This window comes from Dioscorea cayenensis, chromosome 20 (assembly GCF_009730915.1).
Source record: "Dioscorea cayenensis subsp. rotundata cultivar TDr96_F1 chromosome 20, TDr96_F1_v2_PseudoChromosome.rev07_lg8_w22 25.fasta, whole genome shotgun sequence".
In the NCBI taxonomy this organism is placed as follows: Eukaryota; Viridiplantae; Streptophyta; class Magnoliopsida; order Dioscoreales; family Dioscoreaceae; genus Dioscorea; species Dioscorea cayenensis.
In genome coordinates, this window is record NC_052490.1 from 31798433 (window position 1) to 31817244 (window position 18812).

General features: G+C 30.6%; 1 protein-coding gene and 1 long non-coding RNA gene across 3 annotated transcripts; one reads left to right on the forward strand and one right to left on the reverse strand.

Annotated features, from left to right (window-relative positions):
* The first annotated feature begins 546 nt into the window (after positions 1–546).
* Positions 547–2582, forward strand: LOC120251121 (F-box/kelch-repeat protein At3g61590-like). 2 transcript variants are annotated; one of them, XM_039259662.1, is made up of 2 exons: positions 547–991; positions 1379–2582. In XM_039259662.1, the coding sequence occupies exon 2, from the start codon at positions 1403–1405 to the stop codon at positions 2507–2509; it is 1107 nt and encodes a 368-aa protein (XP_039115596.1). In that variant the 5' UTR covers positions 547–991; positions 1379–1402; the 3' UTR covers positions 2510–2582. The 2 variants fall into 2 exon arrangements, with proteins under 2 accessions (XP_039115596.1, XP_039115595.1); XM_039259661.1 differs by having other exon boundaries at positions 548–991; positions 1255–2582.
* Positions 2583–5002: 2420 nt separating this feature from the next.
* LOC120251243 lies at positions 5003–6079 on the reverse strand. Its single transcript, XR_005533403.1, has 2 exons — positions 5950–6079; positions 5003–5318 (listed from the first exon to the last, which is right to left on the reverse strand). It is a non-coding gene; the product is annotated as an uncharacterized LOC120251243 (long non-coding RNA).
* Positions 6080–18812: the final 12733 nt, after the last annotated feature.

Here is an 18812-nt window from a genome sequence, read left to right on the forward strand (position 1 = left end):
TGTCAATAATTCAAGTTGTCGTTGGTAAAAAAAAAAAAAAATTATTTACACAAAATTAATTTTGAAAAGAATTTTACCAAATTTTTGCAAGCACCCAATTTTGTTTTTTCTTTTTCTTTTATGTTATAATTTTTTTTGGGTGACAAAAGTTGCAAGCACCTAATGTTTCACATGGCACTAGAACCCTTATCCAATAAAATTTGTGCACAAGGTTAAGGACATGTTTGGGATGATAAAGAGAAGCATGTGAAGATTGGGTACACAAGAAGGCACCATTTCATTATCTCATGCTCAAATGCGCCTGCATTTAGACACTGACACTCAATACCCTTCTAGCCTTGTCTTTCCTTTTCTTTTTCTTTTCCCATTTTTCTTTAATTTCAAGAAAATCACTTACTTCACAGACCTCTAATAAATTTGGTCAATCCAAATTAATTACAAGACAAATTAAAGTAACTATTAAAATTAAAAATTTAAGGACCAAATATTAAACCACAACAACAAAGCATAGGATCCAAAACTCTCTACTGTTTTGATTTATATATATATATATATATGCACATCAATGGTGCCACCAAAGCTTTGCATATGGCCGCATAGCTTCCTTCATGTTCCTTAGCCTCTTTCTCTCCCTCTCTCTCATAAAAAACCAACCTTTTTCTGGTCTCTTGCTTGTCCTTTTGGCTCTCTCTCTCTCTAACCACTGTTTCATTTTTAAGTGCTCATCTTCTTCTCCTTCACATCTTTGTTTCAAGTGTGAAGTTTTGGTAGAATGAGAATGGAGGGAATCCACTACTTGTCTTCTTTTCTTTACTCTTTGGCTAATGAGGTTTTTGTAAAAGGTGCCACCTTTCGGAGTATTCGAAGCTTTTTCCAGCCATTTTTGTTCTAAATCTAGAGCCTTTCGGTGGGTTGCGAATAAAGAAAGGGATTTTAGATCGATTGAAACAGTAAAGCTTGGATTTTGGGGACATTGGCTGTTGATATCAAGGTATTGGAAACTCCCTTTCTTTTGTTTTATTGTCTTATTATTATTATTTTTATTGGGTTTTCCTCTGTTTGTCATGGATCATCTCTTCATTCTTCTCACACTTATTTGGTCTATTCTTGTTTTTGGTTGTAATAACTGGATGATCTTCTTTGCTTTGTGTTTTTTCTGCTACAACGTCTTGTTTCACAAGTGTGTTATGAGATTTCAATTGATTTCAGTTCATTCTTGGTTTGCATCAAAATTTGATGTTCTCTTCTTTTCAGGTTCTTGTTCCTGTGTGTTCTGTTGAATTTGTTGCTTTTCTAAATGGAAAATGATGCATCTTGGGAGTCCTTTCCTGTTAATTATTTTGATGTTGGTCTTGTTGAAAATGAACTACTTTCTAAGGACATCAATGGAGGCAAATGTGACATGATGGTCTCTTTGGACGCTGTACTACCAGATGATGTACTGGAAAAAATCCTCTCACTCCTGCCCATAGCAAGCATATTGAGAGCTAGGTCAGTTTGCAAAAGATGGCATTCAGTTGTTCACTCAAGAAGCTACTCATGGATGAACAGATTGCCCCAAAAGCCTTGGTACTTCATGTTCACCAGAGCTAATTCTCCAACAGGATATGCCTTTGACCCAAATCTTAGGAAGTGGTACAACTTTGATCTTCCCTGCATTGAGAGGAGCAACTGGCTCATCTCTTCTTCTCATGGATTGGTTTGTTTCATGGACAATGATAATAGGAGTCGCATTTTTGTTTGCAATCCAATCACAAGGTATTGGACCAGGATCCCAGAACCACCAGGTGTTTATCTTCCTGATTATAGTGCGCTTGCAATGTCTGTTGATCAATGTGCTCGCAGTTATACCATTGTTGTCGCCAAGTCGAAGCTATTGCCTAGTGATCTTCTTCAATCAGAGCTATCAATTCATATCTATGAGTCTGAGACTGGTTTATGGGTCACTCCTTTCATGGAGATTTTGGTTGGATGGAGAGGAGGTGATGAGGGTGTGATTTGCAATGGAGTTTTCTACTGTCTGATTCATCGAACCGGTGTTCTTGGAAATGCTGACATTCGCCATGGCTTGCTAATGTATGATTTGTCTGCTCGGTCATCGAACACTTCTATAATGCGAATGTCAATCCCTGTTCCATTGCAGATAACTTGTGGAAGATTGATGAACCTTAAGGACAAGCTTGTTTTAGTTGGTGGCATTGCTAAACATGATAGACCAGATATCATCAAAGGAATATGCATTTGGGAGCTTCATCGGAACGAATGGCGGGAAATTGCTCGCATGCCTCATAGGCTTTTTCAAGGATTCGGTGAGTTTGATGAAGTGTTTGCAAGCAGCGGTGCTGATGATCTTGTGTTCATTCAGAGCTTTGGAGGCACAGCTCTTCTTACTTTTGACATGAAACAGAGATCTTGGAAATGGTCTGTCAAGTGTCCTGTGACCAAGAGATTTCCTCTCCAGCTCTTCACTGGCTTTTGCTTTGAGCCTAGGCTTGAAGCTGCTCACTGATCTTTGTTTGAAATTTCTCTTCTTTATTTTACTTCAAATCATATAGAGAAAAATTATATACTGTTTCTGCTGATTGATTTTCCTTCTAATCTTTCATTATATATTTTTGTGAGAGAATTGAACAATATATAGAAATGATAGTCTCTTTGTTTTGCCGCTTCTCAAAACATTTTTCTCAAGATAAATGAAAAAAAGCACAGCAATGCTAATTCATTGCAAAACTGTGGTAATGAATGCACTTGTCCAATAATAAATACACACTTTCAGATTCATCTGCTGTCAACTTATTATTACTGCAATTTCTGCTCATGTTAATTGTTTCTGCTGCAACTCAATGACATCAATTAATTATAAATGGCCATCAATATAACTGCAGGAAATGCCATTAATGTGAAGCTCCATGAACCTTGATTCCTGTATTTTACTGATTAAAAGTTCCAAATTGCATTTCATTAATGCAAGCAAATAAATTGCACAACAGTTATGACATCAAAAGGATAACTGCTTGTCTTAAAAGCAAAACATGCTCCAATTTTTCATTAAAAGAATCAATAATGTTGTACATGTATGCTATAAATTCCTCACTCCTATGGGAACCCAAAGTTCAAACAACTTGCCAACCTTCCTGAAATGGGACTATGGCATCTGAAGGACATAAAAAGTGGTGTCTTAATTTTTTAGGACAAGAAAACTTTTTCCAGGTTTCTCAAACCACACATTCAAACATCATGGACTCTTTTTAAGCAGCCCATGTTAAAAGTCACAGATAAAAACAGTTGATAAGCTCTGCATGTTGACCAACCTTTTCAGTGATTTTAAGTGCTCTCTTAACTTCTGCTTAACATAGTTATAAATTTTAATTAGGGAAGAATTATCAGACCATGCATCTGAATTTGAATTTAATTATATTCTTTTAATTTCCTTTCAGATATCTTTTGTAAAACAAACAGAAAAGCTGGGTTCTTAGCACCAACTTTGTACAAACCAAAGAGCTTTTATAAAGTTTGTCATGAGTCATGTCAAACCAAGTGGTAATGTGTGATTAAGGGCATGGAAATATGATGACATACAGTTTCCAAGGTGGATTGAAAGATTAAAAATTGGAAATAATATAATACCCTGTTTCTAGGGGCTTGGAATCAGGTTTTAGCTTTCATTACAATATAATATCGCCAATGAAAATTGGATTTTGAGGCATGAGATGAATTTTCAGTAAATGAAACATATTTTTCAATTTATTATTTTTAGAATATTTTATGGTGGTTTTACAAGTCCATTATTAGCAGCAAGGGCAAGAAAACAATGTCTACCTTCTAGGGCTAGGGTTGGAAGCCATCAATTGGATTTACATGAACATAAACTGAGTGATTTAGATGGAGAAAAGCCAAGGGCCTACACAGTTTTACAGTTTAGGGTTAGGGTTCAATCTAAAAAGGATTTTTGCCATACATCAACAGATTTAGGGTTAGGAATTTAACCAGGGTTTTACTGGCATTGCTTAAGCCAAAAGAAATAGACTTTAGGGTTAGGGTTCTTATAACTTCCATGATTCATTTAACAGTGAAAATAGAAAAAGTAAAACTGAAAATGAAGCTCAAAGAACCCATTCCAAGGGTTTAGAGTACAGTGCAATGACACAAACCATTCACTTGCACTCATTAAATGAACAGTATTACAAAAAAAAAACAAAAGATAGAACTCAAAAGGCAAATAATTGACCACCACAAACCTATATATTACACAATGGTTATCTGCAACACTGCACAGATAACATACAAAGATGACATAATTCAGCTTCAATTTAGGGATTCGAGTTTGATTTCTTAAACCTATATGTTACAATCAGACAACTGAGACAGAACAGATGACAGAGTGATATAAAACTCAAAGACCAATTTAGGGTTAGGGTTTATATACAATGGCTACTTCAATCCCAACAGTCTCAGCTGATTAATGTTTGCTCAAAAACAAAGAAAACTTATTGGAATGTAAACTTTGTTCTTATGCCATTAAAATCACAAACAAATGGCTATTGTAACAATGCCTAATTAAATGAATTCATCTGATAATTGTGTAACACAAGATATTGCACTTATTAAGTGAAGTGCATGATTTTTTTTAACACAAAACAAAACAAATGACACATAAAATCATATCCTGCATGTATCTTACAACTGACACGTATACTCAACAGTTGTAAATGAACTTGAACAAAAGAAGACACATGTTTTGATTTTCATTCATGCTCAAAATATTTATACACAGGAAAATGGAAACAGAAACAACAGCAAATGAGGATATGTACATAACATCACCAGAAATAAGAAACTGAGTGACATTTACATACATGACTATTGAAACAGTAGATATGAATTAACCAAATGACAAAACAACCTGTAATAACCACAGTGATCTATAAGAAATTATTAATTACTACAAAAGAAGTTGACATTTTAAGAATTAATTATCACTACAACACATACCAATGCTACATTGATCTGGAACTTAATCATAGAAAAGGAGCTACATCATTAAGAGACACAATTAAAGGGAATTAACAGCAGTAGTGCTCCAATTACCAAGGAAACAAATATGGACATGCACCTTGTTCTTGATGCATGTGCTAAGATGTCCTTTCTTCCTCATTCGTTTATTTTCTCAAACAAGAAGATCCCTCAAGGTCAGTAATTAAATAACAAACCCAAGTGTATAAATACATAGATATATTTATATATCAGTAACAAACCATAACTTTACCCATTTATAAAGTCTCCACTTGAAGAAGATGCAAAGCTAGATATGATTCCTCCTGTGTGCTCAAATGAAGTGAAAGTAAGAATATTTGATTTCAGCAACAAAAAAAAAGGCAGAATTTTTCTTCCCATTGAACAGATACCCTTTTGACAGTCAGATATGTTCTAACATGAAGATTCAACATGAACATGCAATAACATACAAACTTTAACAAACCTAAAAGACACAAGATCTACCAGTCAAGATCCATATATATACATATATATACATACACATACAAAAATGTTTATAACCACATAAATATATAAAATCAAAAGTAGAGATCATGAAATAGAAATAGAGAATAGAGAATAGAGAGAAGGGAGCTCCCTTCAGTCCAAGCAAGAGCAGCATAGGATCTAACTCATCTCCCGCATCATTCACTCATCTACCAAGCAGTTGTTTAGTGTTCTCCATGTTTCACTTGGTATTTGGATGAATGAGTCGGCAGTTAGTTTGAATCCTAACACCACCCATGAGTGGGCTGAAGGAAGCTCTCTTTCTCACTGAATCATCATATCCATGTTTATATAAATCACATATATCTATATATATATATGTGTGTGCATACATATAGATATACATGTATATTAGTTAGCTAGAGAGCAAAACCAAACATGATAAAACATGAACATTAAGTTGGTTACCAAGAAAAGGTTGATGACTAGGTTCTACTTCAATGAAGAATGAAGAGTAAAGCTTGTGAACTGTGTATCCATGGATCTAATCAAGAGTGAAGGAAGGGGTTTAAATAACTAAGGAGAGAGAGGTTGGCAACTTGGCATCACATCAACAAAAGCACAAGTAGAGTAGCAGTGTGAAGGACAAGAGGGAAAGGAGGTTTTTCAAAGAAAGTTTGGTGAAATAGAAATAATTAAAATGGGATTAATCATTAATGGATGAAAAAATATTATAATATTAAGGTATCTGTTCTTGTGATACTCACTTGAATGTACTTGTTGTTCCTCTTAACTTTGAAATCACTATTTTTAATGGAGTTCAAGTACAGTAATGAAACTGATACTTTATAAAATAAGCTTTTATTTAGACAGTGTCTGTGTTGCTTTTGCTAAACATGGTGACTAATCTTCATGCTCTTTTAAGCCCTAACATTGAAATGTATAACTTAAACAAAGTGGCTTCAAACCTAACCATTAAATTACAAGAATCAAGAGAAAAAGAAGAAGCCTAGCAAACCCTAAATCATGGCAATAATTCATTCAACCCTAAAAACAGAATATCAAGGAAATGCACTACAAGTCTGGAGAGAAAAACCAAACCGAGTCATGTCAAACCTAAAAACCCTAATTTCTAGCACTCATTTACATCTCTTTCTCACTCTACATTACAACACATCACATCAGTTTGTCTCTTATCCCTGCCAGGGGGTCTAATCAAAGCGAAAGGCTGGATTGCAGACCTTTTTCTCACTGCAACACACCATCACCTTCACTCATTCCATGGTTTTGATGATGATATATACACATGCAACGTGATGTCTTTCCTGTGAGACACACATACAATATAAATATATATATTCTTCAAATTTCTCATCTGTCAATGAAAATAAATATGTTTATATGGTTTTCAAGATTTTTTTTACTGTTTGGTCAGTGAACTGTGAGCATGCATGAACTAGCAGTCACTGACTTGTGAAAACTCAGTTTCCACTGTTTGTTTTCAGAAGGAAATTAACTCTCTGACTAAATTTGATTGGTTACATCAACAAGGAAAGGTGCAATTGGAAGTGTTTGAATTTCCAACTTTCAACCAACCCCTAGTTGCAAATACTTTGTCTCAAGACAAAATTAACTAATTAGTTAAAATAACTGATGGGGTTAAAAATAATTACAGTACTGTTAATAAGATATGTGGATGTATAAATGAAGGGAATAATGGAAAAAGAAAGGAAAGGCATAATGAGGTCTATGTTAAGTACATGAGCATTGGAAATGGATTATGAACAAGATGAGATGTGTGTGGGGGCATAGACGAGTACCAATGCTGGCTTTGTCTCATAAAAGAGACACTAATATTCAACCCTTACTCTTTTGGTTTCATCACTTGATTATAATTTTCCATCTCTCTTCCACCATGCACTCGCATTGGTTCACATGAAGTTCTTTGTGTGAGTGTGTGTCTGTATATTATATCTAATTTGTATCATTGATAATGAATTGATAAGTTGCCACTTGCCAGTGAAAATGATTGCTTAGGCCAACAACCTCAAAGAACCATTAGTATCAAATTTTATGTGCAAAGCTTTGTATTCTTGTTGAAAAAACGGATTCTAATCTCAACTCATTTTGTCACCCCAAATCATATATGATTTGTTCACATCTCATAAAAAAATATTTAATAATTAATAAAAATTTTGATTATTATAATTTATTTTCATTTAAAAAAAATCTTTGTATAGTCAACCATTGGATAGCCCAATGGTATGACATCAAAGTGTAAGGGGAGGTCATGGGTTCAAATCTCTCCCCCAACAGTACTGTTCCCCGTACTATTCATACACTGTTTCACCCGGAATTTCTATATTATTTTCATACTGTACATCCGGATTTCAGTACTGTTTAGTACTGTTTATATTCATAAAAAAAGGCGTTTGTCGTTTATTATTCAAAAAAAAAATCTTTGTGAATTTGAACACCAAGATTTTGGATTTATATTTTTTATAATCATTAAACTATTGTTAATTGATATGGCATTCCACATGATCTATGAAAAGGGAAATGTTAATTATTATTTTTTATTAAATAAACAAACATAAACATCAAAGAGAATATGGTTAACAACGCTCACATGATTATAATAATAATAACAAGAAATTTATGTTAAAATAAATTTAGACTAACTGAGAAATGAGGGCTAACCACAATGTTCAAAAAATTATTTTCCTTTTATATATATGGATGTAAATTTTTTACCTTGATCGAATTTTTATATATTACTCCCTTCGTTTTTTTTACCTATCAATTTTATCTAATTCACACGGATTAAAAAAAGTTAGTTAAAATTAGTTGGTAACCTAAAATTTATAAAAATTATATTAATTTTTCAATATTATCTTTATTTAAAATATGTTTTGAAAAATATATAGTTGAATAATTTATTGAAATTTATAGAAGTATATTAAATATAAAAAGTAAATTTGAAAAATCAAATTTAAAGTAGCATAAAATTTCTAAATGTACAAGTACAAAAGAATAGAGAAAAGCTCTAAAACATGACAAGTAAAGAGGAATAAATAGAGTATATTTTTGCAAATTTTGTATAATGTAATTATTACAATTTAGTGAGAATTAAGTTTTCAAAAAGTGAATAAAAAATAGTCTAATTTTTGAAATATCAAACAGAAAACTACAAAAGAAAAAAAAAAAATATATATATATATATAGTAAAATCTACCAAAAATAGATAGTGAAACATGCATGCTTGTTAACTAGTTATCCAACAAATATCTATTTATTTTTTTTAACACGTGAGATCTCACATAGTGAGGATGTACACTCCTACCAGGTGTTAGGGCTCGAAGGCAAAGTTTGCATTATATGCTAAGTAAGAAGATAACGTGGCATAAGCAATGGTGACATGACGAATAAAGTGACTCAGCAAACAAAGTGACAAGGATGATGACATGGAAAAGACTCTTGATGATGTGACGAAAAAAGACATGAAGGCTAGAAATTCAAGATAGAAGACATGGAAAAGATCTTGAAGATAATCTTTGGTGAGATGGTTTCGTAGTTTGGTCGGTGCGACCCTCGGGAGAAGGACTTGCTGAGATGACATGAAGAAGGAAGCAATTGTAGGGAGGAGGAGCTCATGACGAGTTAATTGCTACGAAGCAAACTGAAAGAATTGGGAGGGCTGAAGGTGTCTTAAGTTCGGTTGCAACTAGGCTAAAACTCAGTCATGTTCAGCAAGGTGGGTCGTATTGCAAATTCGGTTGCAACTTTAGTTCATACATCTAACTTTGGAAGGTGTCTAAGTTAGCAAGCCACGAAGAATCTAAAAAAGGAAGTTTTGTTGGGACATATGGATGCCCATATAAAATACTCTCTTTGAATATTTAGAATGAGCCACGAGCGAGAGACTGTGCAGTGTAGGATGAGGAGAGTGGATATCAAGCAATATTGAGAAGGTTTTCTTTGTCATTGTGTGAGTGAGAGAGTGTGCTGTACTTTTCATACTATTTCCTTTCTTAGTGGATTGTTTTCTCCAAGCTCGGTCCCTAGATGCAGGCAAAGTTGTGCGAAATTGGGTAACCAATTTGTATGTCTCTTTTCTCTTATATGATTAATTGTGTGTGAGTTCATTACTTGTGAGGTTGAGAAAAAAAATTATCACACCATTACCCCTCTAGAACTAACACCAAAAATTGATAGTTTAGTCTATGTTCAAAACTAGAACTCAGGACAAAAACTTCCTACATTAATGTTTTTTTACAGTAGAGTTAATGTCACTGGGCTATAATTTTTTTTTTGGCAATAAATACCTTCTTTCAAATTTTGTTATTCCTTATATATATATTATTATTAAAAAAAACCTTTTCTTTTCCAAAATGCGATAAGTGCCGGCTAAGAACATTCATAGCCATAGAGCAAACTAAACAAACATATTTACCTTCACATTTTGGGAGGGATTCAATATCATATTCATTTTTAAGCAAACATTTTTGTGAAAAGACCAAATATCAATAAATCAAAAGATTGTTAGTGATTTTTTAGTCTCTCAATTCTCAAATCTATTATTATATTATCATTCAAGTTCAATGAAGAGTTAACCCAAAAATATATAGATCCAAACAACCAATTGCGTAGAGATAAATATATATATATTTTTTTAATCAAATATCTTTCTTTCTGATTTTTGTTCATTTTTTTATATTCTTATTCTCTTATTTGACATATATTTCACCGACATTATGCCATCATTATCGTTAAAAAATAAAAAATAAATTTAAGACGTAGACCCTGAGACATTAGAAGCAATGCCATAACACTCATCTAGTCGTTATTTTAATTTTTTTAGAGTCTATTAAAAATAAACAAATCATTCAAGATTTTTTTTACATATATAAAATTTATGATTAAAACACAATTATCAGACCAAATATATATATATTGTCAACAATGACTCGTCATGCTTCTATTTGTTGCAAGTGGTATTCATTCTTTCCATTCATTTTAAAGTGAATAAACAAGAAGTATATTTCATGAAATATTACATTAGATTATGAAAGGTTTGCTTAAAATGGAAAAGTAGATCAAGGAAAATCTAGAAATCATAAATACTTATATACATATATAGCATTTATCAATCCTTTACAAATACCTGCAGTTTTGTTCAACATTTACAGACACAATCTAATAAGCTTCCTTCTTCTTCTTACCGTACACATCTTCTCCCTCCATTAATCTCTATAGTTAGATTATGGGTTTTTTTTTAATAAAGAAAATGTAGACAAGTAAAAGATATATACAAATGAATCTTAACACATGAACATTTTATACAGGAGACCCAATACCAATAGATTAAAAAATTGTTAGTTAAATTATAATTCTTGTTAATTTTTTTTTTTATTTATTGAGAAAAAAAGGTTTAATTGTTTGTTTTACTTTACAAATTAAATTTAGAAATATATTACTTGTGCGACTTGATATTTATTTTGGACGAATTTATTTTTTTTATAAATATATGATATTACTTTTAATTATCAAAAGTTACTTCGTGGATTGATTATGGCTGATTTGTTTTCCAAATCACTCAATAATTTTTTTTTCCGTTTTATTTATGATATATTCATGGTTCCGGTGGAGGTGTGATGTGCTAAATTCACTCAAAAACTCACTCAAGGATTAAACACACACAATCAAAACATGAGAAAGGAGATAAGCAAATTGGTAACCCAGTTTGGCACAACCTTGTCTACATCCGGGGGGCCAGGCCCGGACAAACAATCCACTAAAAGAGGTATAGGAACAAGGAGTACAATACTCAATCACTCTCACAATACAAAGAATATCCTCTCTAGATTGCCCGACGGCCACACACTCAACTCTCAACAAAGAGTCTCTCACTGGTTGGCTCACCCTAAATATTCGAGCTGGATCTCTTATATAGACGCACTGACGTCTAATACAGTTACATCTTTTAGAATTCTCCGCGGTTTCCTAACTTGGACACCTTCCAAAGTTAGATGTTGCAACACCTAGTTGCAACATGACCCACCTTACTGAACATAACTGAGTTCTAGCCAGTTATACCCGAATCTGCGACCTTCAACCTTCCCGGTTCCTTCTGTCCGTCTCATAGCAGTTGACTCGACCCGAGCTCCTCTTGCTTGCAGCTGCTTTCTTCCTCGCGTCACTTCAGTAGGTCTCCCTCTCCCGAGGGACGTGCCCACCAAGGCACATGCGACCATCTCACCAAAGATAGCCACAGAAGATCTTCCGATCTTCTTTCCAAACTTGGCCCAAGTTTGGTCTTCCCAAATGATCTTCATTTGACTCATGGAAATATTGTTACTAAACTTGATCCCATTTTCATCCAAGTTTAGTCTTCAATATCTTCAAGCATGATCTTCAATCATCTATGCTTGGATCTCCAAATTTTCAATCGTATCTCATGCAATATTCAAACAATCTCCTCACATGATAAGTCTCTATGAATAGTTCCGCCCATAGATAGCTCTTGGATCTTTCTTCAATTAGTAATCCTAAATATGGTCTTGATAATTTTCTTGGCTTGTCCTTATATTATTTAGTTTGTGTTTTCAAATATATTCCCACCAAACTAAATCTTTGTGTCTTCTAATAGCTTCATGCAAACTTCATAATCTTGAATTCTTGCCAATAATAGAATATTCCTCTCTCTTCAAATAGATCTTTCTACAAATGAGCTCTATCAAAGATATGAATTGTCATCCCAGATCTTATCAAGGATAGACAATCATACCTGAAATAAAAACTTACCTTTCTTGAAGAGATCCTATAGTCTTGATGCACTTTCCAAAAATAATTAATCATCACATAATTGTATTGAGAGAAATATTTACTAAATAAAATCTTCAACCTTGATCTTCATAACATCTCCACCTAGATCTTCATAAAATCTCCACCTTGATCTTTATCACATGTTATGACATCATCCTTTGCCACATCATCATCCTAGTCACCTCTTCTTTGATTAGTTATCTCTAGCCACGTCACTATATGACTTGTCATATCATGTCAATCCACGTCATCAGACTTAACATATGTATATATATTCAATTAAAAAATCAAAAATCATGTTCATGGCCTTTAAAAATAAAAAAAATTGTCACCGATCAAAAGATTTCTTGTTTTTAAAACAACGCCTTTAACTTCTAATTCTTTCTTGTTGGTTTTGCAACACATCCTCTTGGCCTATTAGCATTGACTTTCTTACATGTGATGTTTGTTTTAGGGAGAACTCAAGATTGAATGCTGAAGTTCATACAAAGTGAGAGTACATCTTTAACTTTCCTTAAATAGGTAGCGCTTGTCACTTGTTTGTTAAAAAAAAAAAAGTTCCTCCAATTATTTGTTTATATTGAGGGTTGAAAGCTTCTTTTACTCCGGAGAGGAACCAAAAAAAGTAATAACCTCTTTTTAGTAATTTGTAAAGGAAGCTTCAATCACTCATTTATCTATTAAGAATGGGAGTGGTCATATAAATTTTAGTAATTTGTGAGTTACCTTAATCACCGAGTTAAATATTTTAAAAAATTCCTAAATGATAACTCGTCTAATATTTCTTACCCATTTTTAGATATCCCAAAAAATTATGGTTATTTTAGACATTCTTTGATATGCGTAAATACATTTTCAATAGATTTCTATATTAAGAGATCATAGTTTTTTTGGACTCCATAGATGAACAAAAACGGATAGTGATATATATATATATATATATATTCTTATGTGGAGTGAAGGTAGCTTTGACCTTTCTTTATCTCCATCTTCTTTACACATGTGCATGTCTCTGTCTTTCCCTAAATAGTGGTTGACTCTTGTCCCTGCTTGTAGAAAAAGAAGGTTATTTCAATGATTTGTTTAGATCGAGGGTTGAAAGCTTTTTACTTCAAAAATCAGAAAAACAATTATCCTCTGGAGTGAAAGAAGCTTCAATGACTCTTTTATCTATAAATCATGGCGGATAATATAAATATCTAGTAGTTTTTGACTTACCTCAATCCTCGAGTTAAATATTTAAAAAAAAAAACTTAAATGGTAGTTTGTCTAATATTTCTTTCCCATTATTAGATATCTCAAAAGATTATGGGTAGTTTAGACATTACTTGGCATGCGTAAACATATTTTTAATATAGTTTTATATTAAGAGATCATAGGGTTTTTTTTTTGGCTTATAACTCTAGAGAAGAACCAAAACAGATAAATATATATATATATATATATATATATATATATATATATATATATATATATATATATTCTTATGTGAAGTGAGAGTAGCTGTAACCTCGCTTTATCTCCAAATAATTAGAGATATAATATTACTACTAGTAAATAATTACTCATCTAGATATCTCATGGTCAAATTCAAATCATCTCAAATGATTGTTTTGCTATTATATTTTTCTTTCAAATATTGTGGTTTGTTGATATTGATTGCATGTAGCATATAAGAATATCCGAAGAAAAAAAAAATGATGCTCAATTTTCTTGTCTCTATTATGTGAAAATCATTTCACTCGTTATTTTATTTTTTTCTCAACGGAGGCAGAATATGAATCTAGTAAATAGTTTGTTGGATATTTATGGTAAAAATGTAAATAATTTTTTATCTCCAATATTATTAGTTTTATAGTTATGTTATATATATATATATATATATATATTCTCTTTATAGTTCAACATTTCATAGAATGATTGAATAACGAAAAGTTCATTGATTATTCATAAACTAAGATTGAAATGTTTTTGTGAGTGATAGTCTTTAATCTATTTCATTTTTTTTTCCCACTATATAGATGTCAAAGAAATATTATTGATTATGGTTAAACATCGCTAGCATGACTAAATAACTTAATGTCAATGGCTTGTTCTTATTGACAAGTTAGAATTTATTTTTAATCCAATCAGAGAGACAATAATCATTTTTTTTTCTCTATGGTTTGAAGGAAGCTCTATAAAGATTTTTTTTTTCAAAACATTGTAAATAACAAATGAATATTGATAAATAATGCATTATTTTAACTTTATTTTTTCTTGTCATTGATAGAAATCTTAGAATTTGTTAGATTATTTAGAAAACAAATGACTATTTTTTTTCTTCTCTTCTACGAAGTGAATCTAGCTCCAATTATTTATTATCGTCTAACACATAAATTTCTCTTCAAATTTTGAGCATTGAGAAAAAAAACATTATAAATAAATAAATTGATAACTATGACAAAATATTAACTTGGTGTTACTCTTAAAGAAAATGACATGCATGCCATTAATTATAAGAGAAAAATTAAGTCACATGATCCGGAAATTAAGACAAACAAAATAAAATAAAGATAAAATTATAAAAGCATTTGTGCAATTATACACTGTTTATTCTAATTATCTAGCAATCCTTGTAAAATTTACTTGCAAGCCCTTATTTGGTGGGTGCGTTCCAAGATGCCCCTAAAAATTAGTTCTCAAACCACACATTTGGCTTGCCATTGGCTCTCCAATCTCTTTACTTCTTTCTCTCCACTTTTAGATGCCATTATTTATATTATATATATATAATTAAATGTATATATATACATATACCATTTCATTATCATGCTTGAACCTTCCATGATTATTTTTCTTAATAATATTCTATGCTATGAAAGAGGATGAATTTTATGCTCTAATAATCCAGTCTTAGTGGGTATTGTCTGCCACCTTTTAATTATTAACTAATTAAATTTGAGTTAAGTTTTTGCCAACAAATGGTACAGAGAAGGATATTTGATAGTTTTTCTTGTTGTTTATTTATTTAATTTTATATATTTTTTTTTTATTTAATAGAATTGTGGTTATCAATCTTGGTGTTTATTTTAAAGGAAAAAAGGAGCATCAATTTCTCCTTAATAACAGTGCAAATATAAAGGAAAACATTCTTTTGACTCTAAAAAGAAGACCCCAAAATGGTAACTCCAACTAAGAGCACACCTCATGAAAATTTTTCTAGATTGTGCCTTCTCTTTTTAAGAAGTTTGCTCTTTAAATAGTACCCATCTCCCCCCATATAATATGCCTTTCCTTGATTTATAATAATAATAATTATAAATAAATAAATAAAATAAAAGGAAACACAAAATCACAATCTTCCCATTGCTTATATAAGGGGACTAATAAGTGACTCAAAACCTCACAACCATTCTTCTATTAAGGTTTGAGAAGCTTCTTCTCCTTCTCCTTCTCCTTCTTCTTCTTCTTATAAGTATTATTATTATCATATATTGCTTGATTAATGGGTAAATGAAAGAGTATTGAGGTAAATGACTAAATTGGGTCTCCCCTTACTCCACATGAGAATTAAAGAGAAGAGATTTTGTTCTTTTTTTTCTTGTATGGAGTGAGGGGAGCTCCAATTATTCTCTCTCTCTCTCTCTCGTTAAAAATTATTTATATTTATCTATGTATCTTTCATTTGTATGAACATATGTTGCTATATATATATATTACATGCATGCATGTGGCAATCTTCAATTAAGCATGTTTTAATATTGAAGGCTTGTGAGCAGAAAGTGCATCTTTATCTTTCTTTGTAATGTCAATTGCTACTTAATTTATTTTATTTTTCAGGTTTCAACTCATGGAAATGGAAGTATTCTTCATCGATATATATATATATATATAGGGGAATTAATATTATAATTGGATTTTCATGATGGAAATGTGGAGTAAATTGGATGACAGTGATCAGTGAAGAGGATGAGGAGATGAAGAAATTAGAAGAGAACGAGTTTCTAATGTCCATTTTTATTATTTTTTTTTTTTGAAGAAATAATGTCCATTTTTATGATAATATGTTTGTATTAATTACCAAAAATTTATTGCGAGGAAAGAAAATGATTCTGGCTCAAACATGTGAATCAGGAGAAAGACGTGCATGTAATATAAAAAGTTGGAATAGACTTCGGAAGTATCTATATCATATTTATTTTATTTTATTTTATTTTTGATAAATACAACAAGTGTTATTAGAGACATGCTCACTGGTTGAGAATGAAGCATTTATATTATACGTGTCATGAGTTAGTATATTTCTTATGTAATATATATATTTTTATTAATTAATTTATAATTTATTTTTTCATTTATTCAGTCATTACTATTTATTGTTTAGTATATAAATCATTATAATCAAACCAAATAAAGCACGCAAGTTCTTTTAAGTGAATAAGTAATATAAATTAAGATTTATTAAAATAATAATTTTATTAAGTAATTAATTGATTTGGAACTATTAATAATTTTAATTAATATATTATATTGTATATGCCAGTTTATTTAAACCACCGCGTTACAAACAAACAAATCACACAATGAGTTAAAAATAAATAAATAAATAAATAACCTAAATGGAATTGTTTGGCAAGTTTAGCATCTTTGGATGATGATATGACTCCAAATCAGAAAACACCAACTATTCTTTATGCCCAAAATTGCAATTAAACAATTAAGGGCATATTTAGGTATAAAATATTTTTTATACAGTAAAAATTTGTGCAGAAAGTGGCAATGATTAATTACTATGGAAATTTTTATAAATTTTAATTCTACCAAATGAGTGATTGGTTTACAATGTAAAATATTTACTACATAAATAATTATAACAATAAAAATCAGTTATTATATATATATATATATATAATAAATTACTTTTTTAGAAATGTATTTTTATAGAATTTTTTAAAAAGCTATTGTGGAAGACACATTTGTGAGATAAACTTCGAAATTTCTTTTATATTCTATTTTTAAGATACATTTAAAAGATAGTTTTAAAAAATATCAAATATTTTTTAAATATTTTTTATAATAAAATAATGATAAGCATTGAATGCCACGCATGAGAGAGAATGAACTACAACATATATATATATATATATATATATATATATATATATATATATATATATTGAAAAACAATATTTATTGATAATTAATATATATATAAATATATATACACACATTTCATGTAATATTTCTGCGTTCCATATTAATTATTACTAATGAAAAAAAGTTTAAACACCTTCTAATAAAATTTTCCTACAAAATACAAAATTCTAGAATTCTTATGCAATTCTAGTACTATAAAGACTATGTTACCTATAGAATAATCTAAATTTGTGCTTATCCTTTCTTGATTGTGTAGACATCTTATTTGGAGAAAAAAATTAATCAAAGATCAAACATGCAAACTTCACATTAAGCCATTGGGATTTGTCACTTTAATTTATAGAGCCAATATCTAATGGTTTTAGTAGCAGTATGATTGCATCATGGCCAATATAGATTAGTCCACATCCTTTATGAGATCACTGCATTCCTATGCTACTTTGGTTTGCTTATTTTAATTTGATTTGATAAAGTTATCAATGCCACTGGTTTCCTTTATATATACATATGTATACATAAAGCGCTTGTTATTTATGACCGTCACTGGATTAAAACTATAGATATATTTACACAATAATTATTATATTAAAATTAAATTATTGTGCAGATTTTTTTTATACTAAGAAAAAAATTAATTTTAATAAAAGAGAACTGTATCAATATCAATCATTAAATAATTGATAATTTAATTGTTGTTATAGAAATATCACTCGATTTAAATGGTGAATAACTATATATATATATATATATATGAATTAGTGGAAATTTGGATTGCTTTATATGGGTGGAATATGTGTAAGAGCAACATCAAACTAAAGCAAGGGCATTGCAATAATTTTCTTTGTTCTTAGTTGAGAATAAGACCAAGTTCATCGAAGCCCCTTCCTCTTTCTCATTGGTTGATGTATGCTTGTTTGATTATTAAATTTGATGATTTTTTTTTCATAACACAATATTAAATGTAGAACATAACTATATGGATTGACCATGACCAAATAATTTTATTGCATAGATATCCATTTTGTTCACAACAATATGGAATATATGGGTATGAGACATGATTTCATCTTTAAACCATGCAATTTTGTTATTTGTATATGATTACCTCATAAATTATTAAATGTTTTTTATTGATGTTTAAATTAAAGTAAAAATTAATTAATTTTATTTTCTTGTTAGTAAAATGTTAGGAGCCAATAAACATATCGTGACTTTGGAGATGTGTTAATATTGGCATTGTTGAAGAGCAATTTTATATAAATAAAAAAAACCCCAAAAACTTATTAGAAAAACTTTCTTTTGGAAACACCTCCACTAACTTGTTTGACGAAATATTTTTAACTTTTCATTTAATATGTTTTTTATTA